Here is a 24,247-nt window from a genome sequence, read left to right as displayed (position 1 = left end):
AAATGGTGCCATTGCTAAAGAACAGTACCTACGCAAGAGATGTGTTGCGCACATTGTCAACTTAAGAGTTAGTGAAGGCCTAACGAAAATCAATACATTAGCGGCCTGTATTTGTACTGTTGTTAAGTTTGTCAAGGTGGAACATATAGATTGACATTGCTTAAGAAATATGCTGAATTAGCAAAGGTATAGAGTGAAGCCTTTCTCACCCTAGATGTTTGAAACTATGTGCAACTCTACTTACCTAGTGTTCAGCCCCGGTCCTATGATTTTGAGGGCCACAGGCAAACTAATCATGGTGGGCTCTTTAGACTATATAAAAAAATCTATGATATGCAGCGGAGCATATTAGCACTTCATAGGTAAATGATGATATGCATTCAAATTAGTTTTTAAAATATCTAAGACGCTAAATAATATAAATCGGTACAGATTAGCACTTTACAGGTTAAGAAATAAGAACGATTGTCGCAGGATAACCTGAATTCTTATTGCTCGAGCATGCGTGCCTGGAGGGTGGCACCCATCGCTCTGGAATCCTGGAGGGTTGGATCAGTGAGATGACGAATGACGATCGCGTGGAGGGTATGGTCGTACAGACGCGCGATGACGTGAGCGTGACGACTGGGCAGTGGACAACGCGTACCACATGGTCCGTGTGCGTCGGACGTCCGTGTGCCCAGCCCTACCGGCTTGTTCGCTACCTATACTATTTTACTACTAGCATATAACCCGTGCTAGCTATGTTCCTCAGAAAGGAAGCAGAGGGGTGGACGACGATGGTGGCACGAGGGGAGGGGTTGACGGCAGTGGGGACGTGGGGAGGGGAGGGCTGAAAAATGATCCAAATAATATTCAACGATCGATTTTGATTTTGTGTTAAATATGAGTGCAATTTATTTGGTGGATTTAGTTATGGGTGTGTGGATTATTTAGTTGGATGTGATTTGTAAAATTTAAATTAGTGTATTATATAGTGTTATAGATACTAAATATTGGGCCTTAGCGATCGCCTCCATCGTAAGGGGCCTAGTGTTAGGCCTCCTTTGAAATGCAGAAAACATGAAAAACTTCTCGTCCAATGGCCTAACCATCTTTCTATTCGTTTGTTTTTGAAATAATTAGCATTGATACTCAGAAATCTCGGCACTGGAGTTCTCCGTAATTTGAGTGATCCGACAATAATATTGCGCATTACATTCTGCTGTATAAAACCTGAAGAAATTGTCAGCTCGAATAATCAAATGTAATCTGAGAATCAGCGTTATAACACATGTTTTTACAATAACAATAGATGTCAAGGACATTTGCTTGCCATTCTCACTGATTACAAAGATACGGTCGGACGATTGAGCCAAAGTAAAGTACACAAACAATTACAGTACAATTCGTTTCCCATTCTATTAGAAAAAGCTGCGTATCGGAAGTCCAATGGGCTTGGTGACTCCTCTCTGTAGATATGCTTCTGCAAGATTCAGAAGCAACTTATTAAGTGCACAAACCAGAATTTGAGCTTAAATTGGGCAAATGCAAACCAAAGATTTCTAAATAGAAAATAATTATGATTCCTTGAAACTAGAAAAAATGATACAATAATGCATAGATATATCTGTATCTGTCTATCAGAATTCATATCATATTAGATGATGTTTCTCCAAGGAGGTTTTCCCTGAAGCGGTGACTTGGATTTGGATACATAGTCCATATTGCAGACAGAACCATCACTGAAAGATGAGGCCTGGATTTTGATATTGCCTCAACCAAGCTTTATGATAAAGTTCAACTTTCAGAATAAAAGAACAGAGCACGAAGCAAAAACTGAACGGAAATAGGGTTCTTCTGTAATGCCTCAGTGTTATCAAATGATGTCATATTATGTACCATGTTTCCACAGGACATCCATTTTGCAGACTAATCATCACTGGCAGTCACACAAAGTAATTTATTTTGATGGTAAATCACTAGGCAGAAGAAAAGGTATAAACATCAAACCAATGAATAATCATTACATGACGAATAACATGCACCTAAAGAACCCTAAACCGACTAAACAGGGCTGCAGTTACTGTGGAGGTAAAAATTGGACGCATTTGATTCATAAGCTTCCAAATATAACAGTGAAAGATAAGATGAGCTGATCATAACATAGGCAAACATTTAAACCTCAGAAAGTGCCCATAGAACTCATTTGAATGTAGGACTCCAAGTAGGTTCTCCCTGGCAAGCAGGAACTTGGAGTTGTCTACACCTCACAATTAGGCAAATCATCATCGAAAGCAAGAAATTTCTAAGCACATTGCTCCATCTATGTTCTGCCAAAAAATAAATTTTGCCATTTTCATTCAACAATATCCACCAGAAAAAAAAACACATGCATTGCTCAAAATAATGTTCAGAAAGCTCAGTTAAAGCCCATATATATCATTCCAATGTAGGACCCCAAGTAGGTTCTCCCTGAAACGCAGGGACATGGAGTGATCTACATCTAATTCAAAGGGCGATTCATCATTGCTTAGTAAAATAATTTCAAATCAATATAATAAACAAAAGTCAGTTGCCAATGCAATGGAAGGAATGGAAAGCTGCTGCAAACATTAAACAAGCTGAGAACATGCGACCACAGTTCTGGCTGATTTAGTGAGAGATTTTAGAAGCAATACCACAACAAGAAACAGCAAGCTTCCACGTCAAAATCACCAACAATTGCTGTGTGCCTCCAGGACTGGCTGCCTTGAGAGTAAAATTCTCAAGAAACCAAAGTTGAGGAGAGGCACATTTACAGGCACTACACATTCTACACTGAACTACTGATTTGATTCATCAACCAAAATCACAGCCTAATCGCAACAAATATATTCATTGAGACCTTGTGAGGAAAAGCTTACCATCCGTCAAGTGTCAGCCTTCTCAACTTATCATAACAATCAAGGACAAGCAGAAGAAGAGCTGGCTGATTTAGTGAGAGATTTTAGAAGCAATACCACGGCAAGAAGCAGTAAGCTTCCACGTTAAACTCACCAACAATTCCTATGTGCCTCCATGACTGGGCTGCCTTGAGAGTGAACATTCTCAAGAAACCAAAGGTGAGGAGAGGCACATTTACATACACGGAGTGCGACAAATGCCGGTGTATTTTAGCGAGCTAAAAGGATAAGCGACCAAAAAGCAAATTTCCCTACATACACTACACATTCTACAACGTAACTACTGATTTGATCGGTCAACCAAAATCACAGTTTGAGAACAACGAACAACTCTGCAGTGATCAGGAATATATTAGTATATAATGCAACATCCAGAGCTTGCGAGGTAAATCTTACCATCCGTCAAGTGTTAGCCTTCTTATCCGGCGAACTAAAAGACTGAGGAGAAGAACCAGTCGTCGCCGTAGGTGCGTCGTGGGAGCAGCACCCACCGGGGCCGTGGTGGTGGTGATGGTGGTGCTTCTTAGGTTGCGGCTGCCGGAGAGGCTTGCGCATGTCGAACGCGTCCTCTCCATCGGCGTAGTACTTGGCCTCGATGTCGTGGATCTGGTACCCGAGAGTGGAGGTGTAGAGGTTGAAGGCGGCGCGGTTGGATCGGCGGACGTGGAGGGAGACGTACTCGGCGCCGAAGACCTGGTCCATGGCTGCCTGCGCGGCGGACATGAGCTTGGTGGCGAGCCCGAGCTTGCGGTGGGAGCGGAGCACCGCGAGGGAGGTGATGTGGCCGTGGCAGGGCTCGGAGGGGTCCTCCTCCATCTTGGCGAGCACGTAGCCGACGATGCGGCCGCCGTAGTCCTCGGCGACGAAGAGGAGCTGCGGCCAAGACAGCATGTGGTAGAGGTAGTACTTCATCTGGTAGTTCTCCGGCAGGCACATCAAGTTGCACGCCTGCATCGCCAGCAGGTCGTCGATAGTCGCCTGCCGGATGCACACCATCTTGACCTCCGCCTAGTACTAACCTCTACACTCTCCGATGCCGTGGATTCGGTGGTTCTGCGGCGATAGGTCTCGGTGATGTTAATGGGGACGGCGGCGGCTGCCTTGTCTCCGTTCATATAGAGAGGCTCGGGGAGGCCTTGACCTAACCCTAGATGGAAAACCGGCCGAATTAGGCCTGTGGGCCGAGTGGTTGTTGGTTACGACCTTTAGCCGTGTTGGGCCACTATATAAATCTTCAAACTTATTGTGCCTTTGCATTCTGGCGTTCTCCAACAATCTCTACACTTTGCGAGTACATTATATAACCAGTGAAGAATTCATAATATGACAACTTTTTACTATCTAATCGAAGAACTTTTCTTTAACCAATAATTTTATTCCTATCGATACGGAGCAATATTCTTTTATAGTTCAGCACATGTATGCAAACACACAAATACTAGTCACTCGAATTTGAGTGCAAAAAAAAAAGAGTCATGAGAAAAGTTCCGCCATTGTAATATTCTAATCTAAGGGACCATTCTACCCTGTTTCATTCCTCCATTGTAACAAAACAACCTTCCTTATCTAAGTGATCAAACAATTTACAAACGGATTATTATATAAGTTCAAAGACAGACCTGACAGCCGCAACGCTAGGGAGCACGAGGCAAGCCGACACGCAGCCGCTGACCAAACTGCCAACCTACCCCCTACCGAGTTTACATTGCGACCTATTGCATGAATCCAATTACAGCGACCACAAGCTAACAATTCACCAGCGGAGTTTGCAGCGTACGATCCCTACCCCTCTGGTAGGACATGTTTGATCCTATGAGGTAGAACCAAATGACTAAAGTATAGTTACCTAAAAATCCAAACAGAAATAACTAAAAGTAACTAAAATAGTAAAAATATATTGTTCAGGTCTTTAGTTAGTTTCTAAAGTGATTAAAGTTTAGTCACTTCTCTTCAGCTCTTGGGATCCAAACAGACTCCTAATTAAAGGGCCATACCGTGCGTGCGTGCATGATCGTACTCGTGAGATCTGATTTGTGAGTTCTAAATAAGGGAAGCACAACCGCACACAATAAAAAAAAAGAGCTCGTATCACAGATGTTTTAAGTTGCACTTGCACGGTGAATATTACAGAGTTCATCACCAACCGGTACGAGAATAGAGTTCTTTTTCCCACTGGGACACATCGTTCTGAGGGTGACATGAGAGCACGGTTCTAAATAATCGACCAACTGCAAGCTTATGCTCCTTCCGCAAGAAAAGGGTTGGCGATCTCATCAGTTCCATCAGTCGGTGAGACCAGCATGACTGCCGTGCCTCTGCACACCTACAATAACCAGAACGGGATGTATGCGGTTAAGATCAGCACATTGCATGGAGCATCATCAGCTACCGATGCACATCACTCAAATGACATAGGAATGACCGAGTACAAAGGTTAAATCAATTGCCGGAAAGGAATACTAAATACTTACAATGAGGCCAAGCTGTCTGGTTTTCCCTGATAGCTTCAATGGGTCATCTTGCTCTACAAAACAAAATGACAAGATTACACATCATTCCATTCAGCACTGTAAACAGAAATTTAACATTGTTCCATCTGCACATGAAGCATATGAGCTTCAGATATGAGGCACTTTTTTTTTAAAAAAGACAGACACGAGGCACTAAGACCCTGTTATTTGCAGAACATATAGTCCATTCTCCATTCAGTCTTTAATATTTAGTTCAGCGCTAGTAAACAGTTATTTTATCCCCACAGCCAAATTTTAATTAAACAATTAACTTGCAAATGCTAACTGCCCAAAATGATTTAGGCAAAATATGCTTTTAAATTGTTCCATAAGTCATAACCCTAGCCAAGTTCAATGAGCAAACTCCGTGTCAAACAATAGAACCAAATGAATCACAAAATACCTCTTTCATATTCAACTGCTTCATCTAGCACTAGGTTGAGTAGCTGGTCATATCCCTTTAAAGTTCCTGTCACTGGATGCATGAATAAGGTGGCATGTCAGCATATAGAACAAAAACCAAAAAAAAAAACTACAAGAAGTTGCATGGCTTTAAATTACTAAAAGAGCTTTTACATTCTTCAGCAAGAATGTAAAACTGTTACCACGTATCGGATTTTTTAGAGAAAAAAAAAACACTTATTCACGTATCTGTATCCGCCTGATACTGATACACGTAGTCGTATCCGTGCTGCATATAGTACACAAACACATACACAGTAGAAGAGCAAGCACACATTATGTTCTAGAGTAAATTTCACAAAATCTAGGCTTACAACACAAGTGCCACAAAACCCTAGGTTTTGGCATGTAGTACTAATTGTCTAATCCCAAGTTTTGGGGCACCTGACACCCAGTTCTGAAGCCTCATTCTTCGCTGATTGGTGGTGGGATATCAGTTGCAGAATCAGCAAGGATAAAAGGAAGGGCCATAATTGCATTATCATTTTTGGAGCATGGTGCCTATGGCTGCAAAGAAACAGGGCTGTTTTTGATGGAGAGCCTCCTTCTATTACCAAAGCGCAGCATTGCTTCCTAAATGAATTAGGATGCTGGGTCATGGCTGGGGCAAAGCACCTTGGCAGCCTGGGTCTAGCTGAGGCCTTGTGGGTCTCTGGGTCGAATTAGTTTTTTTTTTCTTTTTTTCCGTGTTTTTGTTCTGTCTGGCGGGCCTTGCTCTGCATGGCCCTTTTGTAAAACCTTTTGCTTTCTACTCTCTTTTATATAAAGATGCACAGAGTTATTGTGTGTTAGAGAGAAAAAAGTTTTGTGGTTGACTAATGTACCGTCAGACAACAATGACTTATATGACTTAATTAAGCACTGGGATCAGTGTTCTTAAGGCGGTAAGGCGAGGCGCCACCGCCTGGATGCCTAGGGCGACGCCTTAAAAACACTGACTGGGATTTGTGTGGATTTTGTGAATTTCACTCGATGATTTATCAAAAACGAGTACACAGCAACACAAGTTCACACAAACGAACAAGGTATTTATCCCTCCGATCCATATCACCAGCTGGAAAGAGACTACCCAAGGACTACCTAGGACTCCACCAAACAGTAACCAATAGGTAAACCCTGCTCAAGGAAAACGTGCAAACTCGGAGCACCAATCTGTTCTGATAGTTACAGTTATATTAGGAGGAATGGACGAGGGGGGGGGGGGGGGGGGGGGGGGGGGGAGAGAGAGAGAGAGAGAGAGATGTGAAATCAACCTTGGCGGCCGCCGGTGAGCTTCACCTGGACGCCCTTGTCGACGAACTTCGCCAGGTCGAGTGCGGTCTCCTTGCGCCCAGCCTGACCGTGAAACAAACGGCACCGCTCAACCTCGCATCACGCGCTACCAAACGAGCGGAGTGTTCCCCGCAAGCGGAAAAGGGGCGTCGACGCTTACCATGTCGACACTACACTAGGACGCAGCCGAATCCTTCCCGCGGATCCTCCTGTCTGTTCCCGAGAGCCCAAAATCGCCGGAGAACGGATTTTCACCCTAGCAATCGATGCGGCCGCCGCAGCTCGGGAGGACGGCCAAGTGAAGGTGGGGAAAGAGAAAGACTCGCCGAGAAGAAAAGCACTAGCAGCTCTCCTTCCTTTTTTTGGGCCGTAGTTTGTTCTTGGACCGTGATTTTTAGGCCACTTTGTCACCGGTTTTTTTCGCGGCAATCAGTCCGCGCGGATGGGCTGGCCCACTAGCCGAAGCAGCATCCGGGCCTGAAAGGACCGCTCCAAGCTCTCCGTCAAATTTCCACAGGACCACCCCTGCCTGCGTCGTCTCCTCCCGTTCACCCCTGTCTCGTCGTGGCGACGATTGGGGACCCTAGCCTCCTACGCCCAATACCCTAAACCCTTCCCTTGCAGCACCTGCCACTGCCAGGTATGCCGGCCCTTCTCTTCCCTTGCTGCTGTGCGAACCCGAGCGCCCAAACCTGAACTTAAGCTATTTGGGGCTACTTGTATTTGGAAAAAATATATCGGGTCCTTTACTGGTCCGCCGGTGTTATTTTAACTTATGAAATGGTTGGTTTTTGCAGTGCATTAGATTTACAGCAACGGATTGGTTTGGCCAACACGTTGAGTTCAGGTTCAATGTCTGAACCAGCACAACCTAGGTGAGTTATCCTGTTCATTACATCAGTAGACCTTGGTTTCTGGTTATACAGAGGTTTACACTCTCTTGGGGTTGTTCCAATTGCTTACTTTGTGAAATGTACTAAATAGCCGCATAAAGCGATCAGTATGGTTGCCTGTTTTTTGATGCTGGTTTCAGAGTTCTTACTAGTTACTATGTTAACTGTCAAATGATGCTGCAGTGGAGGGGAAGGTGATGTCAACACGCTCCGAATACTTGTAGCAACCGACTGCCATCTAGGCTACATGGAGAAAGATGAGATACGTAGGTTTGATTCCTTTCAAGCATTTGAGGAGATTTGCGCATTGGCAGATAAAAATAAGGTTTCTATGAGTGATATTTCTGTCGCCGCCACTTGTTTTCACCAGCTCTGGCAAGCTCATTTGTTGTTTAATATATGAGATTACAATATTGCATTGCAGGTGGATTTTATACTTCTCGGTGGTGATCTATTCCATGAGAACAAGCCGTCACGCTCAACCCTGGTAAAAACGATTGAGATTCTACGGCGCTACTGCCTAAATGATCAACCTGTGAAGTTCCAGGTTGTCAGTGATCAGACAGTTAACTTTCCAAACAGGTTCCATGCTTTAGCGATACTCTAAATTAGAGACAACACCATAGAAGTACTTGCAGCAATGTTGTTCACTTTTGAATTCTTTTGTTTCACATATCGTTTGTGGACTAGTGAAAATGTGTAAATACATGTATGTGTGTTCTCTAGTTCTCATACGATAAAATTCTTATTGCACTCTCAGGTTTGGTAAGGTAAATTATGAAGACCCAAACTTTAACGTTGGTCTGCCTGTGTTCACCATTCATGGAAATCATGATGACCCTGCTGGAGTGGTATGGGTGTTGTTTCTTACTTTCTTACCATCTGAATTTTGTGTATTTATACTGAAGTTGTGTTTACGATGAATGCCAACTTTCTTTTATGAATTTATATTTCTGACTGTAGGATAATCTCTCTGCTATCGATATTCTTTCGGCTTGCAATCTTGTAAATTATTTTGGAAAGATGGACCTTGGTGGCTCTGGCGTTGGTCAGATAGCAGTTTATCCTGTACTTGTAAAAAAGGTGCACAGCTTCAGTTACAAACAATATCTTGATGTTTTATGCACTGACTTCTTTGCTGTTATTTCAGGGCATGACTTCAGTTGCACTGTATGGTCTTGGAAACATTAGAGATGAACGACTAAATAGAATGTTTCAGGTGCCTTTTCATCTTTGTTCTTCACAACTTTGTAATGATTTCTTGCACTGGAACAACTGCTTAGATAATTCAAACATTACATGTCAGCCTCTCCTTACTATTGATATCATATTTTGTATCACAATACTTCAGACGCCTCATTCAGTACAGTGGATGCGACCTGGAACTCAAGATGGGGAGTCAGCGTCTGACTGGTTCAATATATTGGTACTTCATCAGAATAGGTAGGTGTAGCAAATTAAACAACAAAGGGAAACAGTTTGTTCAATTGTTTTTGGACCTTCATTTTGGTTAATGAAAAGCAAATCTACAACTGAACTCTTGCAGGATAAAGACAAACCCTAAAAGTGCCATCAATGAGCATTTCTTACCACGTTTCCTGGATTTTATTGTATGGGGCCATGAGCATGAATGTCTTATTGATCCTCAGGTAACAGCTTGATATTTCCTTTTTTGTTATTAAGGACTAAATGGCTTTGCTGAGTTGTTGTGATATGTTTTTAAGGAAAAAAACTGGTCATGCATTCATACGTATATATACTATCTACAGGAGGTCCCTGGAATGGGTTTCCACATCACACAACCAGGTTCATCAGTCGCGACGTCCCTGATTGATGGTGAAGCAAAACCAAAGCATGTTCTTTTGTTAGAAATCAAGGTCTTCTTTCAAGATAAAACTCTCATGTTTCATGTGGATAAAACTCTCATGTTTCATGTGCTTGCTGTATTTTCTGAGTCCTTACATGTTTCATAAACAGGGAAATCAGTACAGGCCAACCAAAATACCTCTGAGATCTGTCAGACCTTTTGAATATGCTGAGGCATGTCCTTTCGTACTTAATGCTTCGTATATGAGTTAGTAAATCTCACAATTGATATTCGTAGGTTGTGTTGAAAGATGAAGCAGATGTTAACTCAAATGATCAGGACTCTGTGCTTGAACATTTGGATAAAATTGTGAGTTCACGTATTTGCATTCTATTACTCAATTTTTATCCATGTTATTAAGAAACATTCAAGAATAGTTTGTTTGTTATTTTCTCTTGCCTAACAAGCTTTTTTCTTAAATGTTAGTTTCAGTAAAAAAAAATTAACTGGTTTTTTGGGTATTGTATTACTGGATTGCTTTAGGTAAGAAATCTGATTGAGAAGAGTAGCCAACCAACTGCCAGCAGATCAGAGCCCAAACTTCCATTAGTTAGAATCAAGGTAATAAAACTCAACATGTACCTTGGTGAAAAATCATCAAGAAAGGAAAAACTGGTGCAATTGCTCATTTTGTTCTGCAGGTAGATTACTCTGGGTTTTCAACAATAAACCCACAACGTTTTGGTCAGAAGTATGTTGGAAAGGTACTGTGGTACTACTGATTACTGAAACGTGCTGCTGCATCAGTCTTACTTTAATGCTTACTTGAATAAACTTATTTGATAATTTTGTAAGGTCGCAAACCCTCAAGATATTCTCATTTTCTCAAAATCAGCAAAGAAGCGCCAGACTACAGGAGGTATTTCTTTTTGTTCAAGAAAAACTGGATCTGATACATATTTATTGAGAGCAAGCTACAACTGTCTATCTTGTAGATCACATTGATGATTCTGAGAAACTTCGTCCTGAGGAACTAAACCAACAAACAATCGAAGCTCTGGTCGCAGAGAGTAACTTGGTACCTTTTGAACTGCATATACTGTGTCCATTTGCTCCCTGTTTGAGGATGGAATAAATGTTGTCCATTCTATTCTTACTAGTCGCCTGTAATTGTGGGAACTAAGCAAAGATATAATCTTCTCCATATTCTTCTGTTAATTACATTTTGGTTCATTTGGTATATTAATTTAGTTCCCATAAAGATGCCTGGGTAGAGTTTTATTCTAGACATTGCATAAATTTCCAGTCTGTAATTTGATGAAAGTACATGGCTACTCAGGCACTTTCACAGCACATTATCTGGATATGCGCATGATGTTTTGTGAGGATCATTTCATTTTTCTAGGGTTTGCACTCCTATACTTCTTTTGTAGATCTGTTAGATAATCTTAAATCTCTTTTCTCTAAGCTTGTTATATGCAAAGTGTAACCTTTACAACAGCACATATTCCTTCTTTGGTTTCAGAAAATGGAGATTCTTCCGGTTGATGATTTGGACATTGCGTTGCATGATTTTGTGAACAAGGATGACAAGATGGCATTTTATTCATGTTTGCAGAGAAACCTTGAAGAAACCAGGGTATGATTCCCCACAATTTTCTGTTAACTTCAGCTCTGCAGTTGGGCATATGATGCCAGAGAAGCATCATAACATCTAAAGCCGAAAGCTTGATTAATATGTTTTGCAGAATAAGTTGAGTTCTGAAGCAGATAAATCCAAATTTGAGGAAGAAGATATAATAGTCAAAGTTGGCGAGTGCATGCAGGTCTTAAAGCCTTCTACTTTTGTACTTAGTCATGCAATAATTATTTTCTGGCTCTAAAATGTTAATGATTTCACATTATTTTACACTCTAGGAACGCGTTAAGGAAAGGTCTCTGCACTCTAAGGACGGCACACGTTTGACAACAGGCTCTCACAACTTGGTGTTTAATTATCTGAGCCTTAATATCTTTTCTTTTTGTATTTTTCCTGGGGCTGGATACTGGACAGCTAGTAACTCTTACAACCTTTAACTAGGATACTGGAGGTAAATCTTTTACAGCTCAAAGCAACCAGAACTCCTTCAGTGATGATGAAGACACCAGGGAGATGCTTCTTGGTGCAAGATCAACTGATGTTGGACGAAAATCATCTGGATTTACTAGACCCTCCAAAGATACTGCTGATGTTGCTAAACGTGGTACTTCCAAAAGAGGCAGGGGAAGAGGCACCAGTTCAATGAAGCAGACCACTCTTAGTTTCAGCCAGTCAAGGTTGTTCATTCTAACCTGTATAGTTTTTTGAACACTTTGTAGTGTAGTTATGCAGCCATGTGCAATTGGAATAGCCATGTCAAGCCTAATTTCAGGCTTCAGTAAAGCTAGAATGCTCTTCTTTTGGGGGGTAAACTAACTTCAATGCTAATTTACTAATCAACATTTGCAGGTCAGCTACCGTTATTCGTAGTGAGGATGTGGCTTCCTCTGAGGAGGAAGCAGATGCAAATGAAGTTGTTGAAAATTCAGTATGTCTATTTCCGCAAAATTTTATTGTCTATGAAAATAACCTGGATTGCGTTGTATGCCTACCAAATCATTTCATGATATGTTTTTATTCTCAAATGTCTGCAGGAAGAGGAGAGTGCGCAACAAGTTGGACGTAAAAGAGCAGCTCCTAGGGGTAGAGGTAGAGGTAGAGGCGGAGGTTCCACTGCAAAGAGGGGGCGAAAAACAGATATTGCTTCCATGCAAAATATGATGAGCAAAGATGATGATGATTCAGAAGATGAACCGCCAAAGAAAACTCCTCGGGTCAGAATTTCACCTGAGTGTTCTCAGTTCACATATTGTAGCCAAATTTTGTGATGCGCTACACCTGAAAGCAAACATATTGTGTAAAATGAGTTGACTCAGTAAGATTTTCTTTTTTGGTCTTTCGCAGGTCACCAGGAACTATGGCGCTGTCAGGAGGAGATGACCCTTTAAGGAGTTCTTGCTCATGAGAGTTATAGGCTAGGTGTTTTGTCTTGTAAAGTTGGAAGAGCCGACGTGTTTTTATCAACCTTGACGTCGACCAGTTTGCGTTGCCGTGAACTGACTGTACCTTGTACACGCCCGAATGTAACGGATTTTTGGGATTTATACATCCTTGTAGCTGCTTAAATTCCAGCGATTGCTGTCAAATGAACTTCGAGAAGCCACGGTGTTCGTCAAAGCTGAATTACACAACCCAGGCTAGCATCTTATCATACAAAACTCTGGATACATGGCACCCGTAACATGCAGCGAAATAATCACATTTCTGAGAATGTTACGAATTAACTATTCATGAATCTAGATTCCTGTTGGAATTCAGGGCAATAATGCAAAATGATATCCACCAAAATCAGAACTTTTGAAGAAGGTAATTCACAAACGTGTTGCTAAATGCGTAGCTTTGTACGTAACAGACGCACGAAGGTTCCCTAGAACGAGTAGAACCTGAGCACTGTTATTTACACCTCTCGTTTTAGGGGGTGTTTGGTTAGAGGGACTAAAGATTAGTCTCTAGTTTTTAGTCCCATTTAGTCCCTTTTTTGCCAAACACTAGGACTAAAATATGGACTAAAATGATTTAGTCTTTAGTCCTTCACATAGGTGCTAAAAGAGACTAAAAGCCCACATGAGTGTATTCCAAGAGCATTTGAGTCTATTTAGTCCCTAGAACCAAACAAGTAGGGACTAAAGTTTAGTCCTAGGACTAAAGTTTAGTCCTAAGACTAATTGAAACCAAACATGGCCTTATTTATATAGAAAATAAACAAGCTGCCATCAAAGCTAATTCTACCAAGGTCTCCGCCATTGATTCATGTAGTTTGGTGCAGAACCGTGACGATAGCATAGCTAGGATGTGGTGCCAAAGCAGCATTCGACGGCCGGTGCACATCTGCCATCAGTTGAAGAAAACGTGCGTTAGCAGAATATTGCTTCCATATTCAACAGGATAGTACTCAAAGCACGATCATAAAAGGGTGCATCAATGATTGTTAAATTCTGGCAAAAACCAAGTGACATGCAACCTGAATAGTGAATAGCAAGTAAGCAAAAACAGATTAGCCTACGAATATGAGTATATGATAGCTAATGTGCTAAAGGAACAGTAATTGTTGGTTTTTCTCAAAGATGCACATGGTTTTCAAGAATGATTGATAAAATGTAGACTGGACTAGATAGACCGCAAGACGATCACTTACCATGAGACTATTGTCCATAGTAAGGCCTGTAACTGTCAGAACTCCATGAGCGGGAACTACCTTGATTTGGCACCCACTGAGCAGCTGGTTGTGGACCATGTGCTGGAAAAGTTGATGGTGATAACACCTGATGTGGCCTCCCAATCAGATTTCCAGCTGCATAGCAAGGTGCCACATAGGCTTCGGCTGACCCAGGTGCTCGGTAGAGGTTCCTGCTACTCATGGGAGCCTGAATACCTTGGTGCATCTCAGAATTGTATGGGCTTGGGTTCCTGCGGGAAGCATATGTACTCTGTCCATATCCCGGAAGTGGTGTACTTCGGTAGCTTGCACGGACTTCATATTGGTTTGAGTTACTCAGGTAGCTTGAGGGCATCTGATATTGGTTTGGAGCACTTGGATAGCTTGAATGGATTCCATGTTGGTTTCCTGTTGGACTCCGGAAACTTCGAACGCTGCAGGGTGTCTGTCCATGTGTTGTGTTGCCTTCAGTATGCACACCTGTGCTGAAAGTAGCAGCACTGCTACGTAGGTCGCCAACTCCATATGAATTGGCCGTTGGTGGATAAAAGCCTGGCATTGATGACCTTGCACTAGGATCAAGTGGAGCAGCAGTCCCAGCATATGTTGAACTATACTGTAAGCACCAGAACATCAGAACATTGTTGTACAGAGTTGCATATTTACACTAATCTGATCCATGATGACATAAAACATACAAGGCACTGTTTCAAAAATAACAATAAAGGCACCATTACATGTTTTTGGTTGCCAGAGTTTCCATAGCTTGGGGTCACATTTCTTGGCAACACACGCTGCATATCATCTAGGGTTCTCTGAGCCTCATCCCTAGAAAGCTCTGTGAAGATTACCTGAAAATGTTTTTAAAGCTCAATGAGCTAAGTAATCATTTGACGCTAGTCAGAAGATGTACAATAATATCAACATTTGAGTATACCTCGTCAAAAGGCTCCTTCGAATGAGGCATATCCTTCGAGAGTGGTAGGACAAAATTGGCTGAAAGAGATAATTTAAGGTAACTGGTAAAGTAATGGATGTATAGATAATGGGAAAAAAAAGGAGCTAGACAGCGAACATGTTACTTTAAGAGTAAAATGATAATGTGTGTATGTCCAGGTACCTGTCATTTCGTTAACTGCTTCAGCTGGTATTTCCTTTCCCATCTCATTGAAACGCTTCGCTGCCCTGGATTTCAGTTCACTTGGAGTTGGGAACATGACCACAGCAGTCTGTTGCATATGGGAGTATTTATGAACCAATCCAGTGCTACCAAACAGGAAATCTATCATTTCCTTTTTCTCTTTTGCAGCTTACCTTGCGGTAGTTAGCAAATGGCCTCAGCTTGCGAATGCGAGCATTCTTGTAAACATTCGTTTGATCGATAATGAAGTTGCGAGGGGTATTTGCAGCCCTAGTCAGCAGTTTGTTGAAAATCCATGTAGCATAATCCATCAGTCGTTCAAAACGCTCACCATAGTTATTCTTACGCAATAATCCTGGCACCTGCAATGATCAAGGTATTAGTTATATATTGAAAAGAAAAGGTTGCAGGATTAAGGGAACTCCCCAATACAATTGCCACCAGAAGGAAACCAACCTTCATTTGCTCCAATACAAGGTTAGTTCCGAGAAGGATATAACGTTTCTCCTGATGCTCCTTGACCCATTTCTCTGCCCATGTTGACTTGCCAGAGGCCGGAAGACCGACCATCATCATGACCTCACATTTATTTTGCTCAAACGAAGGGCCAAATACTGAATTCCTTTGAGAAAAAGCTGAGGCCCAGGGTTCATAACCATCAACAGGCAGCAGCCCATCCTCCCTGCTGAACTGCATCTCCACGATAACATTCTTCAGCAGGACATGGGGAAACAGTGCGGATCCCCATCGCATCGGCCTCAGAGGAGCGTCAACCAGACCAAGCCCTTTCTCGCCCGCATCAAAATGCCTCGCAATACCAAGCCATTCGCCATTTCTCGCGAACCCTATCGACGCCATGGGCTTGGAATCGAGGTCCACGGCGCAGACGACCGTGTCGCCGACGCCGAACTTGACGCCGTAGTTGACAAACCTGCGCTGGTGGGAGAACTTCCCCGTGCCCCCGAACCCGAAGCTGTGCTGGGACTCCCCGAGCGCACCTACGGGATCATCCCCTCTCGAGACCCCAATGCGGCAGAGGTGGCGCTCCCCGGAGGTCGTGGGATCCATCTCCACCGGCTGCTCAGCGACGATTCTGCACCCGAAGCAGTACCGCCCGCCGCCCCTGGCGCCCACCGTCGCGCGCGCGCCGGACCAGCAGTAGGCGAAGCCGCCCTCGTGAAGCGCGCTCCCCCGGAGACCGCCCCCGCCTACATCGAAGTCTGGATGGACGCCGCGGTGAGAACACGATTAGAGACGCGCGTAATAGAAACGGAAGCGCAGAGAAGACGTGGGAGGTCGGGGTTGTCGGGTGCGTACCGAGATCGCAGTCCGCTGGGTTGAGCACCACGCGCGGTGATGGCTCAGCGGCGTCCACCTCAGGTTCGGCATCGCGTCGGGGCCGCTTCGATGGTGGCTGCGCGGACTCGTCGTCGGGCGACGCCATTGAGTTTCCGAAGGGAACAGACGGCGGAGGAATCGGGGAGAAACTGTTGTACGGTTGGTTCAGCTCCTGCCTCGTCGACTCGGAGGGGAACTCTCGAGAGCGAGGCGTTGGGCCGCGCGCGAAACGGGCCCGCCTGTAGAATTTGGCTTTTAGGGTCTGTAACTCTGTAAGTATTTTGTTAGTTTTGAGACAATCTCTACAACTATTAAGACTCATCTGTAGAATGCCCCCGCTCTCCCCTAACTCCCGCGGCTCCCGCGCGCCCGCCGAGGATCCCGTCGCCCGCCCGCACAACACCGCGATTCGCGGGCGCCAGCCGCGATTCCCCGCCGCCCGGCAACCAAACACCGCCGAGGATCTCGCGCGCGCCCGCCCGCCCCCACCCAGCCACGATTCCCCACCCAACGCGCGCGAGTCACGCGCACGTCGCGCCCGCCGCCGAGGCAGTTGGCGAAGACGAGCGTGTACTGGCCGGGCTCGGAGACGCGGAAGGCGGTGGAGAAGGAGGAGGAGCGAGCGACCTCGACGTCGGTGGGGTTGGAGGGCGGGCGGAGGCGGTCGAAAGAGAAGGCGAGCTTGACGAGCTCGGACTGGAGCGCGCAGGTGACGTCGAGGTCCTGGAGCTGGCGGAGGACGTGGACCCAGGCGTCGAGCGTGGAGAGGAAGAAGCCGAGCTGGGAGAGGTCCAGCTCCGCGGAGGCCTGCGGGTCGAAGGCGATGCCGGAGACGTTGAGCTCCAGCACGCCCGAGTGGGAGAAGCCGAACTCGTCCAGCGGGATGATGCTCCGCGGGTCGGCCCGGATTGCGGTCTCCCGGATCTCGGCCACCGCAGGGGGAACCAGCACCATCGCGGCGACGAGGAAGAGGAGGGCGGTCAGGGAGGGCCCCCGGTGCGCCACGGCGTGCAGCGACGGCGAGGCGGCCATTATGTGTGCCCGTCCAGCAACCTTCCGTGTCCTCCTCTCCCCCACGAATCCGACCTCCAGCTCGAGCATGGCTCGAGTACGCCGGCGACCGCTTCGTCCTGCGCGCCGTCCTCATGGACCTCGAGCCCGGCACCATGGACTCCGTGCGCTCGGGCCCCTTCGGCCAGATCTTCCGCCCCGGATCCGATGTTTTTCCAAGGTATGTATTGTCTATCTGATCTATCCCACCGGATCCGATGTTTTTCCACCTTTCCCCTCCGGGGTTACGGAGACACGAGCCCTTCTGGATCTAGGGTTTATGCGCCATTGCTGCGATTGCTGCAATTTCGCCTAGATCTAAGCGATTCGTGACATTTTGACGAATTGCACTGAGCCTGCAGTTCTCGTACCTCTCAGCGATTGCTGCGTTAGGACGCTTGACAACATTTACTGTTCGAGTATGATGCATTTTCTCCCTTATACTGTAGGGTTCCAGGTCTGCCACTCGCTGGGAGGAGGTACAGGTTCAACGGGACGCCCAGCCCGCAGGTACTCACCCCGACCACTCTGCCTCTCGTTGCCGTGTAGGGTTTAGGCCTCCAGGGGAATGGCGTCGTTTGGGGTGCCCACCTGTGATTGCTCCGTGCGGAGTTACGCTTCCAGCGCGTGCCCTGCTACTCACTCTTTCTCAATTAACGTGTAGGATCACGCCGAGAAGGTTGCTGCCCTGAAGGATCCGCCCGATGTGCTAGACGTTGCTATCGTTGGTGGAGGCATGGTGGGCTTGCCTGTCGCTTGTGCATTGTGTAGGTATTGTTGTTCTTGTGCTCTCCCATCTTTTAAGGTGCCGATGTGATGAGACGTGATGGTTCGACTTGGACCGACGTCTGACAGTTGTTGGTGGCTCGTGAAGGAACGCCGCCGAAGGGGACAACGGCATGGGCGCCGCCGCCGAAGCCGAGCGACGACGGCAGCGGGGCAAAGCAGCGAGAGATGGCAGGCGACGACGACGGTGCTCCGTGCCCGGGCCCCGGCCCAGTCATCGGGCGGGTCCTGCAAGCGCCGAAGCTGAGGGAGTTCACGCTCGCCGAGCTGTGGGCCGCCACGCGCGGGTTCAAGCTGGAGATGGTGCTCGGGGAGGGCGGCTTCGGGTCTACAAGGGCTGGGTCGACGAGCGCACGCTCAACCCGACCAAGAGCGTATTGTAATATGTATTTATATGGGTGACAATTTTGAAATATGAATATTTTCTTGCAGGAATAAAGGTGGAAGGAATTTTGCGGTCTAGAAGTGGAGGAGGTTGACAGTAGATTGCAAGAATATGAGCAAGGTTTTGTTCATTACTTAGTTTGTATTTAAAATTTTAGAATATGAGAAAGGTTTTTTGACACTCACTATTTCGATTGAAGATACTTTTGACTAGGTGTCCAGGATGACTGGGTTCGCTATGCTAAGATGACTGAAGAAATTGGAGAGCAACTGCATATTGTCGGTGATGACCATGTCACTAATCCCACTGTTAGTACCTTGTTTTCTTTCCTTCTAAAATAGAAGTTAAAATTCCAGTTTGGTTGTTGCAACACCCTTATGTCAGCTGCTTTTAATATAGTAGAGATATGTTCTGGTGTTTGCTAATCAGTAGATGTCATGCTATGAGTTCTGTCGTGAATAACTCTCTAGGAGCAATGACCTGGTTTTGTGGTGGGCGTTTGGACAAAATCTTTAGGATTAACAAGACTTCGTAGGTTGAATTAGACCTTGCAAAATTATGATTTTGTCTTAGTGGTGTCACTAAGCATTTGCCAGTGACCAGAAAATTATGACTTTGTCTTATTATATCGACACCATGCATATTCCAATCTTCTGTCATGCCTCGCCACTTTGGAGTCTCTATCCAGTCTGGTATGGCCCTTCTGGAACCTGTGCTTAATGATGTACAAAAAAGGTTGGCCAACATGTGGGCGTCACTACTGTTATTACGTGTCTAGGTCCGCTCTCTCTCCATATAAGGTTCTACCTTCTACCGCTCTTGCTAGATGGTCCATTGTATTATAATTTGATTTGTATCAGTTTAGTTCATTTATGAGATAATATGACTTGTTCGCACTGCATTTTTACAGTTTCTCATGCAGTGAAAAAGCTATTGTTGCACCACGGTGTAAGTAAAATGAATTATCCTCCGTAATGGATCATGCAGACAAATAGGAAATTGTACCATTAACACAAAACATGAACTATCACCCAAACAGACCCTATCTATAAGGCTAATAATATCTAACACTCTTGTGACATTGCTTATTGTGTGTAATCTTGTGTGAAGTCAGTTTGTCAGACAATGACTGGTTGGTTCGAGCTCTTCGCCATTGGCTGCCTCCCAGCTGTGGCTTCTTCCTGCTGGGAAACATGCCTCTCTGCCATCGACCGCCTCTGAGGTGCGGCTTCTTCCTGGCAAGAAAAATGCCTCCCAATTCCTCATGGCTTCCTTTCGTTACTTACTCATATCTTGCTAATGTGTTTCATTGTGCTGGTAATGAGCAATTCTCAAGGGGATTTCGAATGGACTCTCGTATGGGCAGGGGCTAAAGGAGATGGACAAACCGGTGCGATTCTCGCCTTTGTTGTTCATGTTCTTGGGGATGTAGGAGGGCACTATATTTGGAGCATATTTTTGGCGAAATTTGGGTTTTGTCAACAGTAGTAGGCAAAGGTTTCAGTGGTTCTGACAACCCTCACTTGCCACACAACCATGAAACGGATCAAGTTGTGTACTCTAGAACATTTGATAACGATACAGTTAGTTTCAAAGTTTTTGGTCAACTATTTTTCTTATTGTTGCTCTGATATTCTTTGCAAAGAGATCATGGTTTCCATGGATTTTTTTAGGTAAAACCATCGAGAAGAGGAAGCTGGTCATCGACGTCAAGTATTTCTTCTTCTATGTGCACTTGGAACCCCGCGACATCTGAGGAGAGACTTCATGCCTAGCAACCGGAGACTTCATGCTGTCCCACCAGCAGACATTGCCAGGCTTCACTCCGCTGGTGAGATCTCTCTGCACATCCAACATAATCACATGTTCAGTTCTGTTCAGGAAACCTCAGGTTCCTCTGAATCGGATTAGTATCAGTCAAGCTTTGTTCATGCACCAATGCGTTTTGAGGTTCTGCTAGGCATGTGCTCACTTATTGTAAACTTTTCTTTGTATGTCAGGGAACCTATTAAACATACTAAAACCCTATATTGTCTTTTAGATGCAAACTTTTAATAGAAACGTCTTCTTGCATTCTAGCCGTGTCGTCGTCATCTCTTTAGGGGCGTCTACTGCGCCATGCACCCTCCTCACCTTGCCTACATTGATGGTGAGAACCAGGATGCTATAAATCTGTAAGCCTGTCGTGTTGTTTTATCATAATAGAAATATTGTATTAAACATATAAGGTAGTTAGTGAACCAACTCTTTAGTTGTCTACTGTCATGAGTGTAATGACTGACTCTGCTAATTCTTAGTTTGGTGATACTATCAGATTTTGGGGTATTTTCAACCACAAGATGGAAAACCAACTCTTCTATTGGCCCCTGCCAAGTGATGATGCCTCCCTGGTGCTGTAGTGTTGTGCATCACCGGCGCTATTGGGCACTAGCTAGCCAACCAGAAACAGACATCATTCCCTTTTGTTCCGTCATCACATCTTGGGAGCTGGATATTGATTACTATCTTCATGTGATGAAAGCTGGGGATGATCTTATGTCTGATAGATACCACTTGAGGCAAGTTTTAGTGGTTCTTTGGTTCACTTAAGATGGTAACTCATAGTTTTAGTGGTTATGATACAATGATTTCAGGCCCTTAACAAGATGATAACTCACAGTTCTGCACCTCGAAATATGTGTTTGTGGGATTTGGAGTGAGGCTGGCGGGCGGGCGGGTGCGGCATGCAAGGACCGGATGGGTCCAGGATGCGTGGAGCACGATTGGGCATCGGGTCGGTGCACGTTAAAACATAATGCAAATGTGAGTAAACAATTTATCTTATAAGCATAGTAACTTGGACCCTATTGATTCGAACCTTAGACGACTATCAAAGGATGGCATTGGGGCCTTTAGACATCTTCTCATTTTGGTACTATTATTACTTTATCACTTCAGAATTTAGTGTTTAGGAAAATTTTATGGATGCCATCTTTACGTGCATGCTTTGGAGCACTTTTCGATGATGACCCAAAGAAGTGGAGGATGTATGCATATTTTATTGTAAGTGCTGGAAGGTTGGTGATAATAAGTTCTTAAAATAACATAAACCAATCTTTAGAACCATGTTACAAGTAGTCTAATGATGAAAGAAAAATTTGTACTAATATTATCTGTACCATTTTGCAGCATATTTGAGCTCATCACTACACTGTATCAGGTTACTTCCTTCCACTTCACCATTGGGAATCTTGCAAAGGTATTCTAAAAACATAATGCGCTCGCATTTAGTTGGGATGCATTAGACATTGTATGCTCCTAGGTGTGTAAGATCATTGGCTTTAGATTTTTAAGTAGGTTGTGGCAAGAGGATTTAAAGATCCTTCATTTCTTGTTATCCACTGTTAAGTGTGAGCCTAGATATGGTTTTATGCTGCACCTTTCCCATGTAAAACTTGTTACTACTGTACTTACTTTCATCTGTTGGATTGTAGTTGCTTTCGTCTGTTGGATTGTATTTACTTTTCTCTGTTTTACTTTTGGACTGCTCCGCATACTTATGATTTGATCTGGCAGGGGGCTCTTGGGGAATCGAAGAAGAGTGATAATGCCTTGATGAATGTCAAAATTGATGATCAGAAACTTGCCATTGGAACCCTCTCTGTTGATAAGAACCCACACATACAATTTGATCTGGTTTTCGATAAAGAGTTTGAGCTGTCGCACACATCAAAAACTACCAGCGTCTTCTTCACTGGCTACAAGGTTGAGCAGCCATTCGAGGAAGATGGATATCCTTTTTTAGCATTGAATTAGTTCTATTTCAAGTAGAAGTGATCAGAACTTTTTTTTGTTTCCTTGGCCTCTTGTTTGCCTCCTTCCATAATGGATCTTGATTCTGAAGATGAAGACGAGGAGCTGAATGTTCCAGTAGTCAAGGAAAATGGTATGTATACCTTATCTGTTGTCTGTTTTTGCTGGTGGTGTGTCTGTTTTTGCTGGTGGTGTTTTGGGTTGTTTGGATTATGAATGCATTTACTTGTCTCAAGGCAAAGCTGATGGGGAGAAAAAGAAAAGTCAAGAAAAGGCAGTTCCTTATTTTTTTCAAAAAGAAAGGTCATTCTTGGTTTTCTACCTATTATAGTTTCTTGGTTGTTCTATGAGAACATAGTTGAAGTAGAATTGGTTGTTGACAGCTATGAAGTTACTCTGATGTCATGTCAGAATTTCTTCAACCGCTATTTTTACCTAGGGACAATCTTGTATATCCTGTGAAGCCATCTCACATCTTATTATGGAAAAAGAGTTAATTGATTCAGCATAGTAAAGCATAAGAATATTTGGTTGTTCATTTTTTAATAATGTATATGTTTCCGATTTACCTTCGATTTTTACAGATTTTTACAGATCTTTTTAATAATGACCTCGGTGGACCCTATGCATTTCTTGAGGTATGAGTGTTGTGTGCATAAGCTAGAGCATATGACTGTCATAGTCACTTCTGATCAATTTTACTTCTAAGGCATGTGTTGGCCTCAATGGGATGATGCTTGGTGGACGTGTACATACTGCTGTGCATGTGTTTCCTAATTCTCCTGTGGAGGTATAACCATTTCGGGCACGTGATGTTTACATGTGTAGTATCTACTGCTAAAAGGAGACCAATCGTTTGGTACCACTCCAACTCCTAAGAAGGTATGGGCTTCATGGATTTACTTATTTTTCTAATTTATTGTTATTAGATAATATCGATGTGTTGTTGTTTCTTCAGCATGAGGCAGGCAAGAAGAGAGCCGCTGAAAGTTCCATGCTGAAAACTCCTCTATCTGATAAGAAAGCAAAAGTTGCCACACCGTCAGCTCAGAAGACAACTGTGCCATTGAACAGACTAACAAAACTGTCGTCAAAGATTGTATAGGTGTGACTCTGTTCAGGGATAGTCTTGAGGTTCTAGAACAGAAGGGTAGTGGTGTGCATCAGTGTATCTGTTTATAGGATAATAGTGGTTGGTTAGGTGTGTGCAGAAAAAGTTTAGCGTTATTGTTTGTATGTGATACATATTAACAGTGTCTTGGAATGTTCATGTGTTGTCCTGATTGCGTGTGATATCTCTCGCTCAGTTCAAGTTGTGTTTTCTACATGGCCATGGGGACCATCTCGCTCAGTTCATTTTTTTTACTCCCGTCGCAACGCACGGGCACTCACCTAGTAATACTATAATATTCAAATCTATACTACTCTATTAAGTTAGTAAGGTCAGTGTCCACACTCCCACTGCCCCCGCCCGCGCGCCCCATCTTATCCACACGCGCTGCCTTCGCCCTCGAAGCCTCCGCCCCCAACATCCCCGTCGTGATCCCCGCCCCCGTCCTCCCGTGCTGAAGCCTGCCCCGCCCCCTTCTCGC

General features: G+C 44.3%; 4 protein-coding genes and 2 non-coding genes across 7 annotated transcripts; 1 reads left to right on the top strand and 5 right to left on the bottom strand.

Moving 5' to 3' along the window:
* Nucleotides 1-1,156: 1,156 nt before the first annotated feature.
* LOC541935 (uncharacterized) lies at nt 1,157-4,019 on the bottom strand. Its single transcript, NM_001111598.2, has 2 exons — nt 3,321-4,019; nt 1,157-1,465 (listed from the first exon to the last, which is right to left on the bottom strand). The coding sequence occupies exon 1, from the start codon at nt 3,918-3,920 to the stop codon at nt 3,327-3,329; it is 594 nt and encodes a 197-aa protein (NP_001105068.1). The 5' UTR covers nt 3,921-4,019; the 3' UTR covers nt 1,157-1,465; nt 3,321-3,326.
* Nucleotides 2,162-2,275, bottom strand: LOC111591011 (small nucleolar RNA Z278). Its single transcript, XR_004856778.1, has one exon. It is a non-coding gene; the product is annotated as a small nucleolar RNA Z278 (small nucleolar RNA).
* LOC111591012 (small nucleolar RNA Z278) lies at nt 2,399-2,513 on the bottom strand. Its single transcript, XR_004856779.1, has one exon. It is a non-coding gene; the product is annotated as a small nucleolar RNA Z278 (small nucleolar RNA).
* A 785-nt stretch (nt 4,020-4,804) lies between the features above and the next one.
* Nucleotides 4,805-7,532, bottom strand: LOC100285982 (LSM7-like). The gene is made up of 5 exons (NM_001158870.2): nt 7,329-7,532; nt 7,150-7,231; nt 5,838-5,909; nt 5,396-5,448; nt 4,805-5,247 (listed from the first exon to the last, which is right to left on the bottom strand). The coding sequence occupies exons 1-5, from the start codon at nt 7,329-7,331 to the stop codon at nt 5,161-5,163; spliced, it is 297 nt and encodes a 98-aa protein (NP_001152342.1). The 5' UTR covers nt 7,332-7,532; the 3' UTR covers nt 4,805-5,160.
* A 158-nt stretch (nt 7,533-7,690) lies between these two features.
* On the top strand, nt 7,691-13,106 carry LOC100285133 (double-strand break repair protein MRE11). Of its 2 annotated transcripts, none has more exons than XM_035964837.1 (23): nt 7,691-7,808; nt 7,966-8,043; nt 8,245-8,327; nt 8,486-8,643; nt 8,822-8,912; nt 9,025-9,144; nt 9,212-9,280; nt 9,413-9,504; nt 9,608-9,710; nt 9,831-9,938; nt 10,039-10,101; nt 10,166-10,237; nt 10,412-10,489; nt 10,570-10,632; nt 10,724-10,787; nt 10,864-10,946; nt 11,394-11,507; nt 11,617-11,694; nt 11,786-11,854; nt 11,949-12,184; nt 12,357-12,435; nt 12,542-12,721; nt 12,852-13,106. In XM_035964837.1, the coding sequence occupies exons 3-23, from the start codon at nt 8,319-8,321 to the stop codon at nt 12,885-12,887; spliced, it is 1,965 nt and encodes a 654-aa protein (XP_035820730.1). In that variant the 5' UTR covers nt 7,691-7,808; nt 7,966-8,043; nt 8,245-8,318; the 3' UTR covers nt 12,888-13,106. The 2 variants fall into 2 exon arrangements, with proteins under 2 accessions (XP_035820730.1, NP_001357628.1); NM_001370699.1 differs by having other exon boundaries at nt 8,245-8,386; nt 12,852-13,078.
* Nucleotides 13,107-13,272: 166 nt separating this feature from the next.
* Nucleotides 13,273-16,807, bottom strand: LOC103645879 (heterogeneous nuclear ribonucleoprotein U-like protein 1). The gene is made up of 8 exons (NM_001301580.2): nt 16,622-16,807; nt 15,761-16,524; nt 15,478-15,666; nt 15,284-15,392; nt 15,101-15,159; nt 14,901-15,014; nt 14,143-14,779; nt 13,273-13,835 (listed from the first exon to the last, which is right to left on the bottom strand). Exons 1-7 carry the CDS (start codon nt 16,746-16,748, stop codon nt 14,150-14,152), a joined length of 1,992 nt encoding a protein of 663 aa, NP_001288509.1. The 5' UTR covers nt 16,749-16,807; the 3' UTR covers nt 13,273-13,835; nt 14,143-14,149.
* Nucleotides 16,808-24,247: the final 7,440 nt, after the last annotated feature.

Source organism: Zea mays, chromosome 2 (genome assembly GCF_902167145.1).
Source record: "Zea mays cultivar B73 chromosome 2, Zm-B73-REFERENCE-NAM-5.0, whole genome shotgun sequence".
In the NCBI taxonomy this organism is placed as follows: domain Eukaryota; kingdom Viridiplantae; phylum Streptophyta; class Magnoliopsida; order Poales; family Poaceae; genus Zea; species Zea mays.
The sequence above is the reverse complement of the archived record's forward strand: the minus strand, read 5'-3'. Positions and strand labels throughout refer to the sequence as shown.

Coding starts and splice junctions, on each gene's coding strand:
- LOC541935 (NM_001111598.2), bottom strand. CDS start 3,920: ATGGTGTGCATCCGGCAGGCGACTATCGACGACCTGCTGGCGATGCAG.
- LOC100285982 (NM_001158870.2), bottom strand. Junction 5,910..7,149: donor GCTCACCGGCGGCCGCCAAG/GTTGATTTCACA, acceptor TCATGCATCCAG/TGACAGGAACTTTAAAGGGA. Junction 5,449..5,837: donor AGCAGTTGAATATGAAAGAG/GTATTTTGTGAT, acceptor TTTGTTTTGTAG/AGCAAGATGACCCATTGAAG.
- LOC100285133 (NM_001370699.1), top strand. CDS start 8,021: ATGTCTGAACCAGCACAACCTAG. Junction 10,788..10,863: donor GAAGCGCCAGACTACAGGAG/GTATTTCTTTTT, acceptor TCTATCTTGTAG/ATCACATTGATGATTCTGAG. Junction 10,947..11,393: donor TGGTCGCAGAGAGTAACTTG/GTACCTTTTGAA, acceptor CTTTGGTTTCAG/AAAATGGAGATTCTTCCGGT.
- LOC103645879 (NM_001301580.2), bottom strand. CDS start 16,748: ATGGCGTCGCCCGACGACGAGTCCGCGCAGCCACCATCGAAGCGGCCC. Junction 15,015..15,100: donor CGAAGGAGCCTTTTGACGAG/GTATACTCAAAT, acceptor AAACATTTTCAG/GTAATCTTCACAGAGCTTTC. Junction 14,780..14,900: donor ACTCTGGCAACCAAAAACAT/GTAATGGTGCCT, acceptor TGGTGCTTACAG/TATAGTTCAACATATGCTGG.